Source organism: Macrotis lagotis, chromosome 2 (genome assembly GCF_037893015.1).
Source record: "Macrotis lagotis isolate mMagLag1 chromosome 2, bilby.v1.9.chrom.fasta, whole genome shotgun sequence".
Taxonomy (NCBI): Eukaryota; Metazoa; Chordata; class Mammalia; order Peramelemorphia; family Peramelidae; genus Macrotis; species Macrotis lagotis.
In genome coordinates, this window is record NC_133659.1 from 214292217 (window position 1) to 214317409 (window position 25193).

At 35.5% G+C, this 25193-nt stretch overlaps 1 protein-coding gene across 1 annotated transcript in view; it reads left to right on the plus strand.

Moving 5' to 3' along the window:
• The window catches only part of LOC141512089 (cilia- and flagella-associated protein 337-like), a 130591-nt gene that overhangs the window by 19540 nt on the left and 85858 nt on the right, over nt 1–25193 (plus strand). Inside the window, 3 exon segments of the mRNA XM_074220973.1 lie at nt 19926–20048; nt 21048–21219; nt 22940–22986. Of these exon segments, the coding sequence (XP_074077074.1) occupies nt 19926–20048; nt 21048–21219; nt 22940–22986 (342 nt within the window).

Genomic DNA, 25193 nt, shown 5'->3' on the forward strand with positions numbered 1-25193 from the left:
CATATGAATTTATTAACAATTTTTTCTAACTCATTAATTTTTTGCAATTTTGATTGGTAGGGCATTAAATAAGTAGTTTAATTTAGGTAGAATTGTCATATGATAAAAATATTAGCTTGGCCTATTCATGAGCAGTTGATATTTGGCCACTTATTTAAATTTAATTTTATCTGTGTGAGAAGTATTTTGTAGTTGTTTTCATAGAGCTTCTAAGTCTGTCTTGGCAGGTAGACTCCCAAGTATTTTATATTGTCTGAAGTTACTTTGAATGGAATTTCTCTTTCTAGCTCTTTCTGCTGTATTTTTGCTAGTAATATATAGAAATCTTGAGGATTTATGAGAGTCTATTTTATATCCTACAACTTTTCTAAAGTTGGTAATTGTTTCTAATAGTTTTTTGATGATTTTTAAGGATTCTCTAGGTATACCACCATGTCATCTGCAAAGAATGAGAGTTTTGTTTCTTCCTTCCCAATTCTAATTCCTTAAATTTATTTTTCTTCTCTTATTGCTGAAGCTGTCATTTCTAACACAATATTGAACAGCAGTGGTGATAACAGGGATTCTTGTTTCCACCACTGATCGCATTGGGAATGCCTCTAGCTTATCCCCATTGCATATAATGCTTGTTGATGTTTCAGAAAGATATTGCTTATCATTCTAAGGATTGTTCAATCCATTTATTCCTATGCTCTCTAGTGTTTTTAGTAGGAATGGTTGCTGTATTATGTCAAAGGATTTTTCAGCATCTATTGATATAATCATATGATTTATGATAGGTTTGTTATTGAAACAGTTAATCAAACTAACAGTTTTCCTAATATTGAACCAACCTTGCATTCCTGGGATAAATACTAGTCATAATTTGCTATAATTGCTTTGCTAAGATTTTATTTAAAATTTTTTTCATCTATTTTGATTAGGGAGATAATTTTCATTAGGCCTCTAATTTTCTTTCTCTGTTTTGACTCTTCCTAGTTTAGGTATCAGTACCATATTAGTGTCATAGAAAGAGTTAGGCAGAGTCCTGTCTTCACCTATCTTTCCAAAGAGTTTATATAGAATTGGAACCAATTGTTCCTTAAATGTTTGACAGAATTCACTTGTGAATCCATCTGGCCCTGGAGAATTTTTCTTAGGGAGTTCAATGATGGCTTGTTGAGTTTCTTTTTCTGAGGGAAAAAAGTATATTCCTTTCTATCACCATTTAACTGTCTCCAAAGGTATATCATGTCTAGGTTTTCTAACTATCTATTTACCTCCTTAACTTCCTTCTTGTTTATTCTATGGTTAAATTTATCTAAATCTGAGAGAGGGTTGTTGAGGTCTCTCACAAGTAGAGTTTTGTTGTCTATGTCTTCTTGTAACTCATTCAACTTCTCTAAATATATGGATGCTATACCACTTGGCGCATACATATTTAGTATTGAAATTGCTTCATTGTCTATGGTACCTTTTAGGAGGATATTGTTTCCTTCCTTATCTCTCTTAATAATATCTATTTTTGTAGCTGCTTTGTCTGAGATAAGGATTGCTCCTTGCTTTTTTCACTTTAGCTAAAGCAAAATATATTTTGCTCCAACCTTTTACTTTATATGTATCTTCTTGCTTCAAATGAGTTTCTTGTAAGCAGCATATCACAAGATTCTGGTTCTTAATCCACTCTGCTATTCACTTACATTTTATGGGAGAGTTCATCCCATTCACATTCAAAGTTGTGATTACTAACTCTTTATTGCCCTTCATGCTATCTTCCTTCTGTTTGTACTTTCCCCCATTTTTCACTTTATCCATCTTCCCCACTATTTTGTTTCTGAATGCCACCACCTTCAGTTTTCCCCTTATATCCAACCCCCTTCCCCTTTCATTCCCCTTTCCCTTTGCCCTTTTCCTTCTGTTAGTTCCTCTTTTCCTCCCCCCTCCCCCTTTCCCCTTTGAATACTTGAAAGGTAAGATATATTTCTTAACTTAACTGAGTGTGTGTGTGTGTGTGTGTGTGTGTGTGTGTGTGTGTGTTAGCTTTAGGTCAAATATGATGGGAGTAAGATTCAGGTGGTTCTCATCTTCTCCCTTCTTCCTCTCTGTTGCAATAGGTCCTTTGTACCTCTTTTTGTAATGTCATTTACCCCCATTCAATCTCCTTCATCCTCTCATCTCTTTACTGTCCCCCTCCCACCACCTTTTAAGGAGATAATTGTTTTTAAATCACAGATTTAAGTCATGGATAAGTCATGAGTGTCTAATACTTCTGGCTAAGTATATTCTGTCTAAGAGAGTTGCAATTCTCTAGAGTTATGAGAATCTTTCTCCCAGGTAGGGGTATAGGCAGTTTCATCTTATTGGATAGCAGTTTTTTTCTTTATCCTTCTTTTACCTTTTCATGTGTCTCTCTTGAGTCTCCTGTTTGAAGTCCAAATTTTCTATTTAGCTCTGATCTTTTCATCAGGAAAAGTTGAAAGTTTCCTATTTTGCTAAATGTTCATCTTTTTCCCCTGGAAGAGAAGGCTCAGTTTTTCTGGATAGTGAATTCTTGGCTGCCTTCCAAGTTCCCTTGCTCTTCTGAATATTACATTCCCGGCCCTTCAGTCCCATAATATTGATTCATCCAGGTCCTGTGTAATCCTTACTGTGACCCTTCATGTTTAAATTGTTTCTTTCCAGCTGGTTGCAAAATTTTCTCTTTTATCTGATAGTTCTAAAATTTGGTCACAATATTCCTTGGTATTTTCATTTTGGGATCCCTTTCAGGAGGGGATCACTATATTCTTTCATTAACTATTTTTCCCTCTGGTTCCATGATATCAGGGCAATTGTTCATCACTAAATCCTGTAATATTGAGTCCAGGCTTTTTTTCTCTTCAATGTTTTCAGGGAGCCCAGTGATTCTTAGGCTGTCTCTCTTGGATGTATTCTTGAGGTCAGTGGTTTTTGCCTATGAGAAAATTTATATTTTTTATTTTTTGGTGTTGTTTAACAGATTCTTGTCTCATGAAATCATTAGTTTCCACAGACTCCATTCTTTTTTTTTAGCGAAGAATTTTCTTCATTTATGTTTTGCAACTCTTTTTCCAAAAATTGGTCAATTCTATTTTTGAAGGAGTTTTCCATTTGCCCAATTGAGGTTTTGAGAGAATTATTCCTTTTTGCATTTGTCCAATTGCATTTTCCAAGGATTTGTTTTCTTATCATGAGATGTTAATTTTCTTTTGCAAGGTGTTAATTTTCTTTTGAGTTTCTTTCCAGTTTTTCCAATTGATTCTTAAACTCCTTCCTGATTTCTTCTAGGAAGTCTTTCTGGGCTGGAGATCAATTCATATTCTCCTCAGAACTTCTATATCATTCTGCATTAGGATCTTTGCCTTCAATGGATCCCCCTTTTCACTGGTCTTTCTTCATTTTTCCTAAGATCTTGTGTTGGAGGTGAGGGGGGGGGTCAGAGATCCTTGATGTTGAAAACCCTAGAGGCTTCACTCACTGGGTTTAGTAACTCCAAGTGGGCCAGCCAGTAGGGGGTGCTGGTTGCTTTCTCTGGAGTGTCTGTGACTTTGATTTGAGGCCCCCTCCCTAGGCCTGGAAGGGGGGGGGCAGCTGGATATTGTTATCCTTGAGCAATGTAGGATGCACCCTGGGGTGAGGTAGTTTAATTTCCCTATTTGGCTGAGGGGGCTTTGCTGCTGACACCTGAGCCTGGGACAGGGGGTAGGGAGGGTGAGAGGGCTGTTACTCTGCTACCAGGAGGTAGCATGAAGATGAAAGTATGGAGCTCAAGGCCCCAGTTGAGTGGATCAATGTCCAGCTGCACTCTGCAACTCTGTGCTGGAACTTATCTTCACTCCCACCCAGGCTTCCCAGACTACCCCTCCTACAGCTAAAGCCTCCATGGCTTAAGTTGGTCCTCTGGATTCACCCCACCACCCTGGCCTGGCTCTCTGTTCTCTACCACCAGTTCACCTACGCTCCTCTGAGACAGACCTTGTTGGTAAATGTTCTTCATCTAGCTTCTTTTTCTGGGTTTTGTCGATCAAATTTCTGTTAAGAGGTTTCTTTCATGTTATTTCTGAGAGAAAGCCAGGAGACCTTAGTATAGTGCCTGGATTCTCTCCACCATCTTGGGCAGAAGTCTCTGAGTTATGGCATTTTCTCAAAGACTCATTACTGTTTTAATAGACCCTGAATGAACAAACTGAGGGAAAAAGTGTGAGGGGGCATGGGGAAAAAGTAAAGAGGCAGGAAAGATGTTTTGTTGTCACTGTCCTCCATCTCAAAGAGATCTCAATCAGTCATTATTTATACTGAAGTTTTAAGTGACAATTTAAGATTAAATGTTTTAGTTCCTCTGCTTCAGTCATTACAGGGAGGGTGCAGCTAGAGAATCAGTGCCAGATTTTAAAGAAAGCAAATTAAACACAAGGGCAAGACTTCATTCTGTATTACTGGGAATTTGGTGGCTTGAAGGTAGCAAGGTTAAATAGAGTTGAGGGATGTCTCAAGGTCCTTTCCAGCAATACAACTTTATTCCCCATGAAAAGAGTTCTATAAAAGAACTAAATATATATAAATGGAAAATATGATTCCAAAAACAATAGTAGTAATACTAGGAAAGCTAAAAGAGGAATTGAATGCCTTTCCTTAACCAAGTTGTGAACAGATAGTGAAAGTCCAAACTTCTAAGTAGCGAGGGGTTTTTTGGTCAAAGTTATCTAAGTGTATATATTAATCTAAGTAAGGATCGAGTTGAGCTTTAAGTTTACAAAGTGAATAAAAAAGGAATTCAGAAGTTTAGTTTATATTCCTTTCAGATGAACAAGCTAGGGGCAGCTAGGTGGTGCAGTGGATAGAGCACCGGCCCTGGAGTCAGGAGTACCTGAGTTCAAATCTGGCCTCAGACACTTAATAATTACCTAGCTGTGTGGCCTTGGGCAAGCCACTTAACCCCATTGCCTTGCAAAAAAAAAAAAACTAAAAAAAAACTAGATGAACAAGCTAATCTTGAGAAAGATTTTAGAGAATACATGAATTTGGATGAGGAAATAATTACATCTGTTTTTTTCCCAGTAACTTTGGGGGGGGTGGGTTTGCAAGGCAAATTGGGTTAAGTGGCTTGCCCAAGGCCACACAGCTAGGTAATTATTAAGTGTCTGAGGCCAGATTTGAACTCAGGTACTCCTGACTCCAGGGCCGGTGCTCTATCCACTGTGCCACCTAGGCCCCCCCCCCCACTAACTTTTAATTGAAATTTAGCCTTTCTTAAATGTTGAGTCCGGAGGAGGGAACTCAGGCCGACATCAATATGATGCATAAGCTGGTTCGTTTATTGATCACAGGATACATACTTTTATACTCTACATTTATGTAACCAATTACATAAGCGTTTTAGCAAGCATTTTTTCACATGCATACCTTGTGTATGTCTTAGGTGATTGTTTTGAGAACTAAACAGTGTTCTGCTAAACAGAGAGAAGATTGTTTTGAGAACCAAACAGTGACTTGATAAACAAAGTGCAGAAGGTAATTATCTCAGAATGTGCTATCTATCTGGGCCTGGGAATGTACCTCCTAGCTCACACATGCAGCTACTCCCTTGTCTAAGCTCTGAAGCACATCTTGCTTGTTAAAGCACATAACTATTTCTGTATTAACCCTTCATAGCTCTTAGCCTGGAACATATGTGACACAACACTTAAATTACAAATATTGACAATAAAGCACTATTCTGAGAAGAAATTCTTAAGTTTCAACTATATGAATTGTAGTTGGATCAGTTCACGACTCCACCAGAACTATATTTATGTCCAGATTTTCCCACGTCCCCTCCAATATTTGTCATTTTCCCTTTCTATCCTATTAACCAATTTGATATGTAGAATATTATCTCACAGAAATTATTTTAATTTGCATTTCTCTATTCAATAGTGATTTAGACCATTTTGTCATATAACTATAGCTTTAATTTCTTCATTTGAAAAGTCCATGACAAAAAAGTCAAAAAACAATACCTGGGTTCAGTGCTTATCTTAGAAAGGGAAGATTGATCAATTTAGATTAAATTGAACAATGATTAACATTTTCCATATAGTCCTGAAATTACTAAATAATATTTTAATGAAATTAGAATCATATCAGCTCAATGGATCAAATACACATTCATACTTTTCCTATATAATTTTGTCTATTTTCTCTGAATCATCAATCTTTCCCATTCTCAAGGGAGAGGAGAGGCATTCTTTGTCCAACATTCTGGGATTTTCTCCCAAGAACTCAAGCATCACTGGAAAAAAAACTGCAAATTAAAAATGTCCCTTTGCTTGGTAAAACTTCACGTCACTAAAAGTCATTCAGCCAATAAGCATTTCCTGAGCACAGACAATGAGTTAAACATTTGCAGTATATAAATAAAGGTTTGAAAAATTAGTCCCTATTCACAAGGAGTTCACAATATAATGAGAGAAACAACAAAGCATATATATATATATATATATATACATATATATATACATGTATATGTATATGTATATATATATATATATATGTATATATATATATATATGAATTGAATAAATAATAGGCATAAATTGAATATGGATAAATTGAAGATAATCCCAGAAGAAAGGCATTAAGATTAAGGGGCAGCTAGGTGGTGCAGGAGATAGAGCATCGGACCTGGAGTCAGGAGGACCTGAGTTCAAATCTGGCCTCAGACACTTAATAATTACTTAGCTGTGTGACCTTGGGCAAGTCACTTAATCCCATTGCCTTGCAAAAAAACTAAAAAAAAAGGTTAAGTATAACTTAGCGGAAAAAAAAGATCTTAGATTGTGTTCCAAACAGGTAATCATCAAAGCAAACAGGTAATAGCTAGGAAATAGAATGGTGGATCACTGGAATGAATTGGGTACACACTAGATAATAATGATCATAGCAATTTAGTGTTTGATAAAATTCCCCCACTTTGGGAGGATGAAAACTCACTATTTGACAAAAACTGCCGGGAAAACTCAAAAGCAGAAAAATAGAAAATAAAGATCAATCAGCATCTTACAGCATATAGCAAAGGGTTGAAATGGTTATTTGATTTAGACATAAAATAAGATACTCTAAGTAAATTGGGGAAGCTTGGAATAGTTTATCAGATCTATGGATAAGGGAATAATTTATGATGAAATAAGAGATGAAGAGCAGTATGGGATGTCAAATGGATTTTTTATTGCATTATAAATGAAAAAGATTTTGCATAAACAAAACCAGTGCAACCAAGATTAGAAGGAAATAGAAAACTGGAGGAAATTTTTAGCAAGCTTTTCTGATAGAGGTATCATATCTCAACTATATAAAAAACTTGATCAAATTTATATTATTATTAATCATTACCCAATTGATTAAGGGTCAAAGGATATATAAACAGGCAGTTTTCAAATGAAGAAATTAAAACTATAGTTATATGAAAAAGAATGCTCTAAATCACTATTGAGTAGAGAAATGCAAATTAAAACAGCTCCTCTGAGATGCTACTCTACACCACCTATCAAATTGGCTAATATGATGGAAAAGGAAAATGACAGGTGTTAGAGGGAATGTGGGAAAATTTGGGTATTAAATATACTTTTGGTGGAGTTGTTAACTGATCTATCATTCTGGAGTACAATTTGGAACTGTACCCAAAGGAGTATAAAACTTTGTAAAATCTCTGATTCAGGTAATAGTACTGCTAGTTCTGTATCACAGAGATATAAAAAAGGGGGGAAAGATCTATATGTACAAAATAGTTATAATAGTTCTTTTTGTGGTGTCAAAGAATTAGCAATTGAGGGGAAGCTCATCAATTGAGGAATGGCTGAACAAGTTATGATATGTGATTGTAATGAAATACTATTGTGCTATAAAAAATGTTGGGCAGTATGTTATCATAAAAACCTAGAAAAACTTAGACGAACTGTTGTAAATGAAATGAGCAGAACCAGGCAACATTGTACACAATAATAGTAGCATTATTCAGGGATTAATTGTGAATGATTTAGCTATTCTCAGCAATTCAAAGATCTAAAACAATTCCAAAGGATTTAATATGAAAAATGCTACCTGACTCTAGGTAAAGAACTGCTGAAATTTCAATATGGAATGAAGCAAACTTTTTTTTTGCAAGGCAGTGGGGTTAAGTGGCTTTCCCAAGGCCACACAGCTAGGTAATTATTAAATGTCTGAGGCCAGATTTGAACTCAGGTACTACTGACTCCAGGGCCGGTGCTCTATACACTGTGCCAACTAGCCAGCCCTGAAGCAATCTTTTCTCTTTTTTTGTCTGGTTTTTCCTTCACAATATAGCTTATATAGAAGTATATTATGCATGACTGCATATGAATAACCTTTATAAAATTGCTAGGCTTCTCAATGAGAGGGAAGGAGAGGGAAAAAACTTAGAATTCAGAATTTGAAAAAAATAAATGTTGAAGCTATTACATGTGTTTGGAAAAAATAAAATATTTTTTAAAAATATTAAAGAGATCTAATAAAGGATTTTTGCAGAAGGTAGAACTTTAGCTAAGATTTGAAGGAAGTCAGGAGGTGGTGATAAGGAAGGAAGGAGAGTTCCAGGCATGAGGGGCAATCAGTGAAAGTAATACCTAATCAGGAGATGGAGTGTAATGTGCATAGAATAGCAAAAAGATAGTTTTCCAAGTGTAATACAGACCACTCTCCTTTTCAATTCTGAGCCTATCTCATTGTCCTCCCATGGTATCTATAACAGACATGTTCTAATAGACCAGGTCTATCACTGTTGTTCTAGTTGTATATCATAGTCTACTCTAGACAATAGGCATCTTCTATTTATGTGGTTTATTTTTTGCTTTTTCCCTGTATGGATAGTTTGACTAGACATCTGCTCATTAAGTAGTTTTTTTTAAAAAAAAACTTGTATTTCTCCATATCTTAACTTGTATGGGTAACATGGCAAGTTAATTTTGTGCTTGTGATTTAGTAGATTTGTTGTTGCTGTTATTGTCATTTTGATTGTGTCCAATTCTTCATGACTCCATTTGGGATTTTCTTGGCAAAAATAGGACCGTGGCTTTCCATTCTCTTCTTCAGCTCATTTTACAGATGAGGAAACTGAGGTAAACATGGTCAAATGACTTACCCAAGGACACACAGTTAAGTGTCTGAGACAAGAGCAGCTAGGTAGTACAATGGATAGAGCAAGGAGAGCCTGAGTTGAAATCCAGGCTTAGACACTTATTAGTTATGTGACCCAGAACAAGTCATTTAACCCTGAATGCTTCCTCCCACAAAAAAACCAATAATAATAAGAAGAAGATTTGAACTTGTGTCTTCCTGATTCTAGGGATGTGCTCTATCCATTTTGCCACCCAACTTCCCAATAGATTTGTAGGAAAAAGTATAACTGACAGAAAGGCCTTATATTTTCTTTGTCTCTTACAAATCTTACCTGAGGCAATGACAAATCTAGACCATAAATCTACACAGTCATAATCCAAATATCTTAAGTCCCTCAGTGACAGCTCCTTCAATTAAAAATAGTCTCTGGAACATTATCCTTAACAAATTATTTTTGGTATCTTTCAGAAAAGTTACAAACATGACACCCTAGTCAGAAAAATGGTACATGGAAATTCTTTGCTGATCCAGATTGACCACACATCTATAATTTATCATATTAGAAAATTGCCTGAAAGATTAAATGACTGATTTTTCTACATTACAAAGATAGCATATGTCAGAGGTAGGAAGTGATCCAGGTCTTTCTGGCTCCAAGACCAGTTTTCCTTATTTTTTTGAGGCACTGAGGTTTGAAGCAAGTGTCAGGTCCTCCTGACTGCAGGACTGCTTCTCTATCCATTGTGCTACCTACCTCCCCCCACTACCATTTCATTAAACTATCTCTCTTAACACACCACTTTTTATTTTTTAAAAATTTATTTTAAAAATGACCATACTTCTCAGAGGGTGAAACCAAGATGGCAGAGTAAAGGCAGGAACTCCCACAAACTCTCCCCTAAACCATTCCAAATATCTTTAAATAATGATCCTAACCTAGAGTGGCAAAATCCACAAAAAGACTAAGTAAAACAGTTTTCCAGCCTAAAACAATTTGGAAGATTCATGGGAAAAGACTGGGGTTTGGAAAGAACCTACAGTTTAGCAAGCAAACCTTTTCCAGCCATCCAAGAACAAATTGAAGGGTGTCTGAGTCCCTGTGGATGCCTGGGTCCATGGCAGCTGTGGCAGTTTCCAGATCTTTCAGTTCAGGGGATTACAAAGGACAATTGAGGTCAGTAGGAAAACTCTGGCACACCAGAATGAGAGCGGAGCCCAGTCCAGTGCAGGATTCAGTGTAGACCCAGTCCCAGGGAACCAGAAACAGTCCTGGGGAGCTACCTGGCAGGAAGCCACTAGGCAGATGCTTCCAGAGGATTCAGTCCACTGATGATAAGGGGGTTAGAGAGACTGCAAGGATCTCTTTGCTATCACTGAGGTAGAACTCCATTGTTTCACAGATCTGGGTCACAATTTGGGGCCCTAATCTCAGGAGATGGAGAAGAAATACAACAGAGCTTATGACCTGCAGCAGACAGGGACCCTCCTCATGGTTCCAGGACAGAAAGAAGTGCATATGAGACCAGCGCACAGGCCAGGAGAGCAGTCAAAACCTCTCATAAGATCTTGGAGGAATTGAGAACTTGCAGATCCCTGGGGAGTATCTCTGAAAACAGCTGCAAGAATTCTCAAAAGCATGGGACAATGTGACCTCCATCCTGGAAGCAGAGTACCACTTTAACAAAGAGTTAAAATCAGGTCATAGACTAGGGAAATGAGGAAACAATAGAAGAAAAAAATCCAAACATGGACAATTACTTTGGTCCTATGAAGGCTCAAAATACACACTCAGAAGAAGATAACAGAATCAAAGCTTAAGCATCCAAAGTCTCCAAAAATATGTTTTGGGATAGTCCAAAAATATTTTGAAAAACAAGTAAGGGAGGTAGAGGAAAATTGGGAAGAGAAATGAAAGCTATGCATGAAAATCATAAAAAACCAAGTGACCAACTTGGTGAAGGAGATACAAAAAAATAATGAAGAAAACAAATTCTTAAAAATCAGTTTGGGTCAAATGGAAAAAGCAGTTCAAATGGCCAATGAGGGGGGAGAATGCTTTTAAAAAGGCAATTGGTTTAATGGAAAAGGAGGTACAGAAGCAATTCCTTAAAATGCAGAATGGAGCCAAGGGAAGCTGATGACTTTGTGAGAAATCAAGAAACAATAAAACAAAACCAAAAATAGGAAAAATAACTAGAAGAAAAAGTTAAATATTTCAATTTTAAATTTTAATTTCAATTTTACAATTTTAAAATTATTGAACTATCTGAAAATCATGGCCAAAAAAAGGAGCCAAAACATCATATTGTGAGAGATTCTCCAGGAAAATTGCCCTGATATCATAGAACCAGAGGGTAAAATAAAAATTGAGAGAATCAACTGATCACCTCCTGAAAGAGATCCCAAAAGGAAAAGTGCCAGGAATATTATTGCCAAATTTCAGAACTCCCAAGTCAAGAAGAAAATATTACAAGCAATCAGAAAGCAGTCAGAAAGAATGTGAATCTACAGTCAGGGTTACACAGGATTTAATAGCTTCTACATTAAGCATTCATAGGGCTTGGAATATCATATTCTAGAAGGTCAAAAAGCCTGTATTACAACCAAAAATAAACTATCCAGCAAAACTGAACATACTCTTTCAGAAGAAAAGATGGATATTCAATGAAATAGGGGACTTTCAAACTTTCCATTTGAAACAACCAGAGCTGAATAGAGAGTCTGATCTTCGAGTACAGGACTCAGATGAAGCAGAGTAGACAGGAAGGGAAAATCATTAGTGACTTAATGATGTTGAATAGCTTGTATTCCTTCATGGGAAGATGATACTCATAACTCATATGAGTCTTCTCATTTATTAGGACAGGTAGAAGGAGCATATGTAGACAAGATACAAGGGGAAGCTGAATTTGAAGACTTATGTCTTTATTAAAAAGATGGAGTTAATGGGGGAGAAAGGAAATGTACTGGGAGAAAGGGAAAGGAAAGGTAGAATGAGATAAGTTATTTCACATTAAAGAGGCAAGAAAAAGCTTTTGCAAAGAGTTGGAAGAGGAGGGAGAGGAGGAATGACTGAGTTGTACGCTAATCAGAATCGATTGAGTGGGAATAACATATACATGCAATTGAGCATAGAAATCAATATTACCCTAGAGGAAAATAGTTGGAGAAAGGGATAGATCATAGGAGAGAGCAGTCAAATGCAACACACTTTTGAGGTGGGTCAGGGTGAAAAGACAGAGAATATAGAATAAATGGGAGTGAGGGGAATAGAATGAAGGGAAATACAGCTAGCAATGGCAACTGTGTGGGAAAAAAACTATTGAAACAAGTTTCTCTTATAAAGACCTCATTTTGCAAACATAGTCAACTGAGTCAAATGATCAAGATATATGAACAGTTTTCAGATGTGATTACCAATGTAATCTGTTTAAATATATTTTTAAATATTCTACCTCACTATTGATAGGAAAAACATGAATTGGAACACTTCTGAGATACTACCTTATATCTATTGGATTGACTAATAGGATAGAAGGAGAAAATGACAATATTGGAAGAGATGTATGGCAATCCAGACATTGATGCCATGTGGGAGGAATTGTAAAATGTTTAAACAATTCTGTCACTCAATTTGGAACAATAGCCAAAGGGCCATAAAGCCATGCCCACTTCTTTGGTCTAGCAGTGCTAATGCTAGATCTACATTCCATTCTATTCCATTGATGAAATATGGGAAAGAAATATGGGAAGAAAGACTCTATATGTAAAGGGATAGTTATAGCATCTCTCTTCTAGTGGCAGAGAGTTGGGAGACTGAGGGGATGTCCAGCCGCTGAATAATGGTTGAGTAAATTGTGGTATATGATTGAGATGAAATGCTATTCTGTTATGGAAAATGATGAACAGGATACTCTCAGTAAAAAACTTAAATGAGGGGTGGCTAGGTGGTACAGTGGATAGAGCACCTGCCTGAAGTCTCAAGGGCCTGAGTTCAAGTTCAGGCACTTAATAATTACCTAGCTGTGTGACCTTGGGCAAGCCACTTAACCCCATTCATTGCCTTGCAAAAAAAAAAACTTTAAAAAACTTAAATGAGCAGATACAATGTGAAATGTACCTTATACAATGTAACAGGATCAGCTGTGAATGAACTACCTTTGCTCAGTAATATTATTACTCAAAGGATCTCTGAAGAACTTGTGATAAAGAATGCTATACATCCCAAAGAAAGAATTGATGGTGTCTGAATATAGACTGAAGCATACTTTTTTCCCCACTTTATTTTTCTTAAGGTTTCTCGTGTGTGTGTGTGTGTGTGTGTGTGTGTGTGTGTGTGTGTGTGTATGTGTGGAGGGGAGTGGGGGAAGGCAAGGTTATGTTTACTTTTTCAACATAACTAATGTAATAATTGTTTTCATGGATACACTTTCCACCTACATCAAGCAACTTGCTTTCTCAGTGAGGGTGAGTGGGGTGGGAGGAAGAAGGAGAATTGGGGTTTTTTTCATTAATATTTTATCTGTTTTCCAGCTATATACAGTATTAGTTTCTACCCATCATTTTCTGTAAGGTTTTGAATTTGACAATCCTTCCTCCACCCTTCCTTCCCTCCCCCATTTCCCCCACAGAAGGCAGTCTGGTAATCTTTACATTGTTTCCAAGCTATACATTTAACGAAATTGAATGTGTTGGGTAGGGAGGGAATGCAGCTAGGTGGCACAGTGGAGAGAGCACTGGCCCTGGAGTCGGGAGGACCTGAGTTCAAATACAGTCTCAGACACATACTAATTACCTAGCTATGTGACCTTGAGCAAGTAATTTAACCCCAAAGCCTTGTTAAAAAAAAAAAAAACTTAAAAAAATAAATTGAATGTGTTGGGAGAGAAATTAATAAAATTGAAAGCAAAAAAAAAAACTATTGAATTAATAAATAAAACCAAAAGTTGGTATTATGAAAAAACCAATAAAATTGATAAACCTCTCATCAATTTGATTAAAAAAAAAAGAAAGAAGAAAACCAAATTGCTAGTATTATAAATGAAAAAGGTGAACTCACCACCAATGAGGAGGAAATTAAAGTAATAATTTGAAATTATTTTGCCCAACTTTATGCCAATAAATTTGATGATCTAAGTGAAATGGATGAATATTTACAAAAATATAAGTTGCCCAGGTTAAATGAAGAAGAGATTAAATACCTGAACAACCCTATCTCAGAAAAAGAAATTCAACAAGCCATTATTGAACTCCCTAAAAAACATCTCCAGGGCCTGATGGATTCACAAGTGAATTCCACCAAATATTTAAGGAACAATTGGTTCCAATCCTATATAAACTCTTTGGAAAAATAGGGAAAGATGGAACTCTGCCTAATTCTTTCTATGAAACCAATATGGTACTGTTACCTAAACCAGGAAGAGTTAAAACAGAGAAAGAAAATTATAGACCTATTTCCCTCATGAAAATAGATGCAAAAATCCTAAATAAAATCTTAGCAAAATGACTACAACAAGTCATCACAAGGATAATAGATTATGATCAAGTAGCATTTATTCCAGGAATGCAGGAATGGTTCAATATTAGGAAAACTGTTAGTATACTCAATTATATCAACAGCAAACGTATCAGAAATCATATGATCATATCAATAGATGCTGAAAAAGCTTTTGACAAAATACAGCATCCATTCCTATTAAAAACACTAGAGAGTGTAGGAATAAATGGACTGTTTCTTAAAATACTTAGCAGTATCTATCTGAAACCATCAACAAGCATTATACTCAATGGGAAGAGGCTAGAGGCATTCCCAATAAGATCAGGGGTTAAACAAGGGTGCCCATTATCACCACTACTAGTCAGTATTGTATTAGAAATGTTAGCATCAGCAATTAGAGAAGAAAAAGAAATTAAAGGAATTAGAATAGGGAAGGAAGAGACAAAACTCTCACTCTTTGCAGATGACATGATGGTCTACCTAGAGAATCCCAAGAAATCATCTAAAAAACTACTGGAAACAATTAGCAATTTTAGCAAAGTTGCAGGTTATAAAATAAACCCCCATAAATCCTCAACTTTCCTATATATGTCTAGCAAGAAACAGCAAGAAGAGCTAGAAAGAGAAATCCCATTCAAAGTAACCTCAGACAGTGTAAAATACTTGGGCGTCTATCTGCCAAGACAGACTCAGAATCTTTTTGAAAACAACTATAAAACACTTCTCACATAAATTAAATCAGATTTAAATAACTGGGCAAATATCAACAGCTCATGGATAGGGAGAGCTAATATAATAAAAATGACAATTCTACCAAAACTAAACTATCTGTTTAGTGACCTACCAATCAAAATTCCAAAAAATTACTTTAATGAGTTAGAAAAAAATGGTAAGTGAATTCATATGGAGAAATAAAAAGTCAAGAATTGCAAGGAGCTTAATGAAAAAAAATGCAAACGAAGGTGGCTTAGCACTACCCGATCTAAAATTATATTATAAAGCATCAGTCATCAAAACTGTTTGGTATTGGCTAAGAAATAGAGTGGTGGACCAGTGGAATAGACTAGGTGTAAAAGCAGGAGAGGATTATAGTAATCTGCTGTTTGATAAACCCAAAAAGTCCAGCCATTGGGATAAAAACTCCCTCTTTGACAAAAACTGCTGGGATAATTGGAAGTTAGTATGGAAGAAAATTAGATTAGACCAACACCTCACACCCTTTACCAAGATGAGATCCAAATGGTTACAGGACTTAGACATAAAAAAATACTATAAGCAAATTAGAAGATCAAGGACTAGTTTACCTGTCAGATCTATGGAAAGGGGAGCAGTTTACGACTAAGGAAGAGTTGGAGAACATTACCAAATACCAATTAGATGATTTCAATTACATTAAATTAAAAAGCTTTTGCACAGATAAAACCACCGTAACCAAGATCAAAAGAAATGTAGTAAATTGGGAAGCAATCTTTACAACTAATGATTCTGACAAAGGACTCATTTCTAAAATATACAGAGAACTGAGTCATATTTTTAAAAGAAAAAGCCATTCCCCAATTGACAAATGGTCAAAGGATATGCAAAGGCAATCTACAAATGAGGACATCAAAGCAATCCATAGCCATATGAAAAAATGCTCTAAATCATTAATTATTAGAGAAATGCAAATTAAAGCTTCGCTGAGGTACCAGCTCACACCTCTCAGATTGACCAGTATGACCAGGAAGGATAATGATCATTGTTGGAAGGGATGTGGGAAATCTGGGACACTATTACACTGTTGGTGGAGCTGTGAACTCATCCAACCCTTCTGGAGCTATTTGGAACTGTGCCCAAAGGGCAACAAAAATGTGCATACCCTTTGACCCAGCAATACCACTACTGGGTCTATACCTTGAAGAAATGAGGAAAAAGGGTAAAAACATTACTTGTACAAAAATATTTATAGCAGCCCTGTTTGTGGAGGCAAAGAATTGGAAATCCAGTAAATGTCCTTCAATTGGGGAATGGTTTAGCAAACTGTGGTATATGTATGTCATGGAACACTATTGTTCTATTAGAAACCAGGAGGGACAGGATTTCAGGGAAACCTGGAGGGATTTGCATGAACTGATGCTGAGTGAGATGAGCAGAACCAGAAAAACACTGTACACCCTAACAGCAACATGGGAGTGATGTTCAACCTTGAAGGACTTGCTCATTCCATCAGCGCAACAATTGGGAACAATTTTTGGCTGTCTGCAAAGGAGAGTACCATCTGTATCCAGATAAGGAGCTATGGAGTTTGAACAAAGTACAAGGACTATTCCCTTTAATTCAGAAAAAAAAACCCAGATGTCTTATTGTTTGATCTGGTTACCTCTGAGAATTCTGTTCCCTTTAAGGATATGATTTCTCTCTCATCACACCCAATTTGGATCAAGGTACAACATGGAAACAAAGTAAAGACTGACGGAGTGCTATCTGTGGGGTGGGGGTGGGGGGAGGGAAGCAAGATTGGGGGAAAATTGTAAAACTCAAATATCTTTAATAAAAATTTTTAAAAAATTGAATGTGTTAGGAGAGAAATCATATCCTTGAGGAAAAAATAAAATATTAGAGATGGCAAAATTATGTAGTAGATAAGACACCTCTTGTGTATAAAAAAAAATTGAAGGTTTTTGATCTTTGTTTAAACTTCATAGTTCCTTTCTCTGGGGACAGATGGTATTCTCCATCGCAGATGCTCTAAAATTGTCCCTGATTATTGTATTGATGGAATGAGCAAGTCCAATAAGATTGATCATCACCTCCATGTTGCCATTAGGGTGTACAATGTTTTTCTGCTTCTGCTCATCTCACTCATCATCAGTTCATACAAGTCTTTCCAGGCTTCTCTGAATTCCCATCCCTCTTGGTTTCTAATAGAACAATAGTGTTTCATAACATACGTATACCACAATTTGTTCAGCCATTTCTCAACTGATGAACATTCACTTAATTTCCAATTCTCTACCACCATAAACAAGGCTGCTATGAATATTTTTGTACAAGTGATGTTTTTACCCTTTTGCATGATCTCTTCAGGATATAGATCCACTAGTGGTATTGCTGAATCAAAGGGTATGCACATTTTTATTGCCTTTTGGGCATAATTCTAGATTGTTCTCCAGAAAGGTTGGATGAGTTTGAAGCTCTATCAACAATACATTAGTATTCCAGATTTCCCACATCCCTTCCAACATTGATCATTGTCCTTTCTGGTCATATTGGCCAATCTGATAGGTGTGAAAGAGTATCTCAGAGCTACTTTAATTTGCATTTCTCTAATTAGTAAAGATTTAGAGCAATTCTTTGTATGACTATGGATAGCTTTGATTTCCTCATCTGTAAATTGCCTCTACATATCCTTTGACCATTTGTCAATTGAGGAATGATTTGGTTTTTTTTTATAAATTTTTATAAATTTGACTCAATTTTCTATATATTTTAGAAATGAGTCCTTTGTCAGAAATACCAGTTGTAAAAATTATTTCCCCAATTTACTACATTTCTTTTGATCTTGGTTACAGCAGTTTTGTTTGCACAAAAGTTTTTAAATTTAATGTAATCAGAATTATCTAATTTGTTTTTAATGATGTTCTCTATCTTTTCCTTGGTTATAATTGTGATTTGGGCATAACTTAATTTTTTAGTGCCTAGGCAGTTTGTGAAAGCTTTAAGTTACACACCGATACCTGGCCATATTAGACCACATCTTTTTGGTCTTTTCTTTTTTCTTCCCTTTTTCCCCCTCCAGCTTCAAGCAAAAACAAATTTCAACATTTACTTCCAAAATCTTGAGTTGAACCCAGGTCTTCTTAATTCAAGACCAGCTCTTTGACCCTGATGCCTTGCTGCTTCTCAAAAATACATAATAGCAATTAACTAAATATTACATTTGATTTTTCAAATAAATAGTAAAAATAAAAGTAACTTTAAAAGTTATTGTAAATACCTGCACCATATGAAAGAATTGACCTATAGATTATAGTATGATCCTCTTTTTTCCTCCTTTTGCTCAGCAAGAGTCAAGCACTCAGATCTTAGCCCTTTTTTCTCCTTCTTCACACTCATTTGTGACTGTCAACAAAGGAGGAATTCTCATATGGTTCATTTCCATATATCTGACAAGTAAACTATTCCTTGATCTCCTAGTTTGCTTATAATATTGTCTTTATAGCTAGATCCTGTATCCATTTTGATCTTACCTTGGTATAGGGTGTGAGATTGGTCTAATCCAAGTTTCTGCCATACTAACTTCCAATGTTCCCAATAGTTTTTATCAAAGAAAGAGTTCTCATCCCAGAAGCTGGACTCTCTGGGTTTATCAAACAGCAGATTACTATAATAATTTCCTGCTGTCTCTTTTGCATCTAATCTATTCCACTGATCCACCACTATTTCTTAACCAATACCAGACAGTTTTGATAACTGATGTTTTACAGCATAATTTTAGATCTGGTAAGGCTAAGCCATCTTCTTTTGCACTTTTTTTCATTAAATCCCTGGATATTCTTGACTTTTTATTTCTCCATATGAATTTAGTTGCAATTTCTTCTAGCTGATTAAAGTAATTTTTGAAAGTTTGATTGTAAGGCACTAAATAAGTAGATTAATTTAGATAGAATTGTCATTTTTATTATATTAGCTTGACCTATCCATGAGCAGTTGATATTTGCCCAGTTATTTAAATCTGATTTTATTTGTGTGAAGAGTGCTTTATAGTTATTTTCATAGAGTTTCTGTCTGCCTTGGCAGGTAGACTCCCAAGTATTTTATATTGTCTGAAGTTACTTTAAATGGAATTTCTCTTGAAGAAAGAGAATTTGGAACTCAAGATTTTGGAAGTAAATGTTGAAATTTGTTTTTGCTTGTAGCTGGGGGAAAAAAGGAAAGAAAAAAGAAAAAAAAGAAAAATGACCTAAAAGATGTGTTCTAAAGTGACCAGGTATCGGTCTGCAATTTAAAGCTTTCACAACCTGCCTAGGCACTAAAAAATTAAGTTACGCCCAAATCACAAAATCAGTGTATGTCAGAAGTGGGAACATGAACCCAGGTCTTCTTGACTCAAGATCAGCTCTTTGACCCTGATGCCTTGCTGCTTCTCAAAAATACATAATAGCAGTTAACTAAATATTATATTTGATTTAACTCCAAATAAATAGTAAAAATACAAGTAACTTTAAAATTATTGTAAATACTTTCACCATATGAAAGGATTGACCTATAGATTAGCTCCAAAGAAACTATATGACCATATCTTGGTATGATCCTCTTTTTATTTCCTTTTTCTCAGCAAGAGTCAACCACTCGGATCTTAGCCCTTTCTCCTTCTTCTTCACACTCATTTGTGACTGTCAGCAAAGGAGGAATTCTCAGTTTCTGGGACAATAACTTGCAGCTCCAGAAGACATATGAGGTGATGATTCCAATGGGAGAGCTACAGGCAAACTAACTTACCTCTTTCATAGCATTGAGGGAAAAAAAGAAATGAAATGAATATTTATTGAATACCTATAATGCACTAAACATTATGCCCAGTAATTTTGGTTCTCACAACAGCCTTGTGAGGCAGGTGCTTTTATCCCCATTTTACAGGAACATAAACTTAACTAAGGCAAACAGAAATTAAGTGACTTATCCAAATCCAGACAGCTAGTAAGTGCTGAGGCTGAATTTGAACTAGGTGCTTCCTTACTCCAGGCCCACCACTCTGTCTACTGCACTACCTCAGTGGTTAAAACTAAAAGACTAAAACTCTTGCTAGATGCTAACAAATCTACAACAATTTTTTTATTTATTAGTTTAGAAGTTTCAGGTTTCTCTATTTAGTCTGGAAGTTTCATGATTTGACCCCGGATGTAGCTAACCCACATAATATTGAGACATATTATATCAAAATTGTAGTTTATCTGCTACATAAAGAATTATTACTTTCTAAAGGTACAAAGCACAGGATCTACTTTTTAAAGACACCTTATTTTCATTTCCATATCTATGATCTTCCATTTTGTGGAGGGAAAGAGAATTTTGTTCTAAGAGGCATTTTTTCATTTAATATAAGGAAATGCTTCCTGACATTCAGAGTTGTCCAAAAGTGAGATACGGGTGTCCTCAGGAAGTACAAGAGTTCTCTTAAGCCATTCATTGGGTTCCCCTTCATCATTCCTTGGGTTCATTTCAAAATTAAGCTGAATGAATTCTTCTAAGGGTTCCTAATAAGGAAAAGAGAGATTTCTTGGCAAAATGCAGAATGAAAACTAGCAAAGTCATGAGTTCAGTTCTAGCACTGACATTCTATGGTTGTAACAAATTGCATTGGAGGATAGTTTCTGGGCCTGAGATTGCTTCTGAGTAGCTCAGGGTGGCACCAGAGCCCTATTGTTGAGATCTGTCTCCCAGCCTTGTTTCCTAACAGATGTCAGCAGATGCTATTGAGGCTCCAACAGGAAAGAAGAAGGTAAAAGTTTGGACAACAGATGCTGTCTATATGCCTAATGTTCATAAAATTGCTGTTGCTACAACCAGCAGAAAATTGTACTTTTTTGAGGTGTTTCTGGGCCCCATCTTTGAAGATTTCCATCTATATGGTAGGATTTATTACCTTTTAAAGAGCCTATATTTACAATAGTTTGTGTTTGTTTATTGCTTTACAATTCATAGTGCAATAGCCTTGTGAGTTAGACATCATAAATATATGTGTAAGATTGTGGAATTTTTAAAGTAAGAAATAACTTACAGATCATTGAGATCAACTTCATTTTAAAGAAGAAAAAAATGAAACCTAGAGAGCTCAGGCAACTTACTTATTTTCACAGAGGGAATAAGTGGTAGAAACAAGACTCAACCTAAATCTTCTGATTGTGAATATTGTCCCATTTTAGAAATAAGAAAACTGAGGGTCAAAGGACTTGAATATAGTCACATGGCTAGGAGATGAGAGAATTGGAAAACAAGCACAAGTTTTCTGACAAATAATTGTTTGCCACACTTTCAAGTTTTCAATAAACTTGAATTTATTATAGACAAATTGAAAAGAATGCCATTCTCATTGAAAATAGCCTAACAAATTGTTGATTTTTATTTGTCTGATTTTCTTTCCATTTTTTTTAGCTTTGTGTCCCTGGGAAAGTCACTTAACTTCTGTCCACCTCAGTTTTCTCATCTTTAAAATGGGGATAATTATAACACCTTCCTCCCAGTGTTGCTGTGATGTTAAAATAAGATATTATTTGTAAAGTGTTTTGCAAATTTCAAAGCACTATATTAATGGTATGTATTATATATTTGGATAATGAGGTGGTTCAGAGGTCTGAGCCTAGAGTAAGGAAGAACCGAGTTCAAATTCAGTTTCAAACACTCCTAGCTTGTGATCCTGGGTAAATCATTTAACCATGTTTGCCTCAGTTTCCTAACTTGTAAAATGAGCTGGAGAAGAAAATGGCAAACCACTCCATTATCTTTGCCAAGAAAACACCAAATATGGTTACAAAGAATCAGACATAAGTAAATAACAGCAAATTATTTCTTTCTTTGTTTTAAGCATTAATGGAATCCTGATTTAAGTTGTTATCCCTACTCCCTACATCATTACAAGCATTCATATATATCTTGATACTGGTAGAAAGTTAATGATTTACCTTATTCCCTAAGGGTCTGTCTTTTGTTCTGTAATTGTCTCTTAGAATGATGGTTTAAAAAGATCCATCCAGTATCTAGGCAGTAGCCCCAGAGAAGATGTAGATAGATCACAATCTGCTACAGTGGAGAGAGGACCCACAACAGTGACATAATAGATTCATTTAACTACAGAAGCATCTTCTTCAAAACAGAGCATTTGTAGTTTAACCATAAAGCCCATTAGTTGAACCTGTTTAATATAAAGACCTGGTAATTATACTCTTACCTCAATGTTTTTGTACTTCTCCCACCACCAAAAGTTTATTTTTAAAACTGTAAAATTCCCCTGTATCTCAAAGCATTAGACACCACTATTCTCTTAACCCCATCTCTTTTACTGGGGACAGTAATTTAAATAAGGACATGATATATATGAATTTATCCAGTTAAACTCTTGTAGTTTGTGGTGCCCCCCCATCCTCCAAGAAGCTCTACCTTTTTTTCCTTTACTAATACATTTTAATAGAGTCAATCATAGACATGAGATTTAAGAAAGTTAATCATATAAACTTCTGCTTGTTTATTATCATTAATCAAAGTTTAGCATGTAATAAGCATTCAAAAGTAACTGTGGATAAGAAATATATTTCCCTGCAGCCAACCTGATGACTTGTTTCTTTGTTTCTACAGCCCTGAACTACATTCCAACATCACTATTTTATTGGTATAACACAGAAGTAAGTATAAGAAATATCTTCTATGTTAAAATTAACTTTGTTAAAATGTAACCATATTTTATCATCTTATATGGTGGTATCTATGCTTTAATGTGAAAATATTGACTTCAAAACTTATCTGAAGTTTTCTGACTTATCTTCTGGGGAAAATATTCAGGCCTAAAACATAAGTTCAAAAGTTAACTTGTGCATGGTAGATTCTTTGAAACTGTAATTAATGATATATTGATTTAAATCTTGTCTTTCATTAGCTCAGAATGGGATACAAATTTCTGTAAAGAATTATAATCCTAAATTATGATCAACCATATTGGACTTGTTCATTTCAGTAGTACAATAATAAAGGCAATTTAAAAAAGACTTGTGATGGAAAATACCATTCATATCCAGAGAAGGAACTTTGTAGTTTAAATGAAGACCAAAACTTATGATCTTTAATTTTTAAAAGTTGTCCTATATATTATTTTTTGTTCTCTCTAATGTTTTCTTTCTTCCATTTGGATCTGATTCTTTTCTCTCAATATGTTCAATATTGATCTATGTTTAGCATGGTTATAAACATAGAGCTTATATCAGATTTCTTTCTGTCAGAGAGAGGGGAGGCAGGGAGAAAATTTGTAAAACTCAAAACCTTACAATAAATGAGTGGTAAAAACTAAAAACATTATAACCCTAAGATGGATATGTGATTGTAAAATAATCAGATTCTTCTTCACAATAGAAACCAGGAGTGTAGTAAAGGATTCTGTCAATCATCAAGTGTTGAATGAACAAAGAAGAAAGAGGTCTCAGTTCACCAAATGATGGGGTAATGGTCTTCTGAGAAGTTTGGACCTAGTAAGAATAATCTTGGGGGATGCCTGCTATCCCCTGGTGAAAGCAACTGAGGGAATAATTGCAATCCAAACATGGATTTTATTCCTTAAACTCCTGGGTTTTCTTTGGGAGTTGCCTATATAAGAATATTGAAACTAAGCTCTCAGTTTATATTCCTGGGTTGACCTGCCTTTAAATAAAATTTTGAGTTATCGGGTCTAAGCCTAGCATAGGCATTATGCCTGGAGGGTAGTTGTTTTTAAATGCATTTAGTTCATTTATTTTCCCATTGAAATATTTTCTTATAGCCTCCGATAATATGATGAAACCTATTCTGCCAATTTTTTTCTTTGCTTCTCCAGGAAGTACCTGTGAGTCATCTTGCTATTTAGTTGCTACTCCCTTCTTTCTTCTTTTATTGATTTCAAGAATGCCAGGATTATTATGATTCAGTTTCTCCAGAAATATGTCTACTCCTTGGTTACTAGTCAGGGATCCAACATTAAGAACACTAATAATCAAATTTCATTGATTTATAAAGGACCTAAAATGTATAAATGTTGGGACCATTTGACCCTTCAACTAAATCCTGCTTTAGTGCCTCATATAGAGAGTGCAGGTGATCCTAGGGTCTCAAAAGCTGTGCCAGAGATATAGGACTTGGTAGGTTTTGCCTTATTGGAAAGTTTTGAGAATAATTAGCTGAGTTGGACAGGCTTGTTACCAGTGGTATAGTAACACAGATAAGAATTTTTGACCAAGAGCAGTCCCTAAAACAAAGAAAAATACAAGGTGGACCTTAGTTCTGTGTGCCTCCTCCACACTCTTCTGCTATAACAATGTAAAAGTTTCTAAACTATGTGGATTGAAGAACTCTCAAAGTAAAAAGAACAAGAAAATATCAAAACCATATAGGAATAAAATGAGACATATTCCATATTCTTTGTGTCGTGTCTACTGTTAGAATTGTCTCAAAGCAGTTATATCTTTTTTTTTAATATGACCTGTGATTTCATCAGCATGAGGAGCTCACAAAGAAGAACTCCTCTATCAATGTAGATCAGAACCTTCTTTGAAATAGTCTAAAATAATTGCCTGGGGGACACTGAAAAGTTTAAGAGTTTGACCCAGTACAATTTGTGGTAGGGACTTTAAATTCTTGTCTTTCTGACTTTGGAATCAATTCTCCACTTGTCTTGCTGCCAGGAAACCCTAAAATTCTTTTTCAAAAGTAGAAAGCAATCAATTTATCTCCCTGCCAAAAATTAAACCTCTAAGAACAATGGTAGGATAATGAATTTTCCTAGGACAGTTTCCATCTGAACATCACTGCTATCAAATAAAAGATGAGAACAAGAACAAGAATTAATACTATCCCTATTACTTTATAC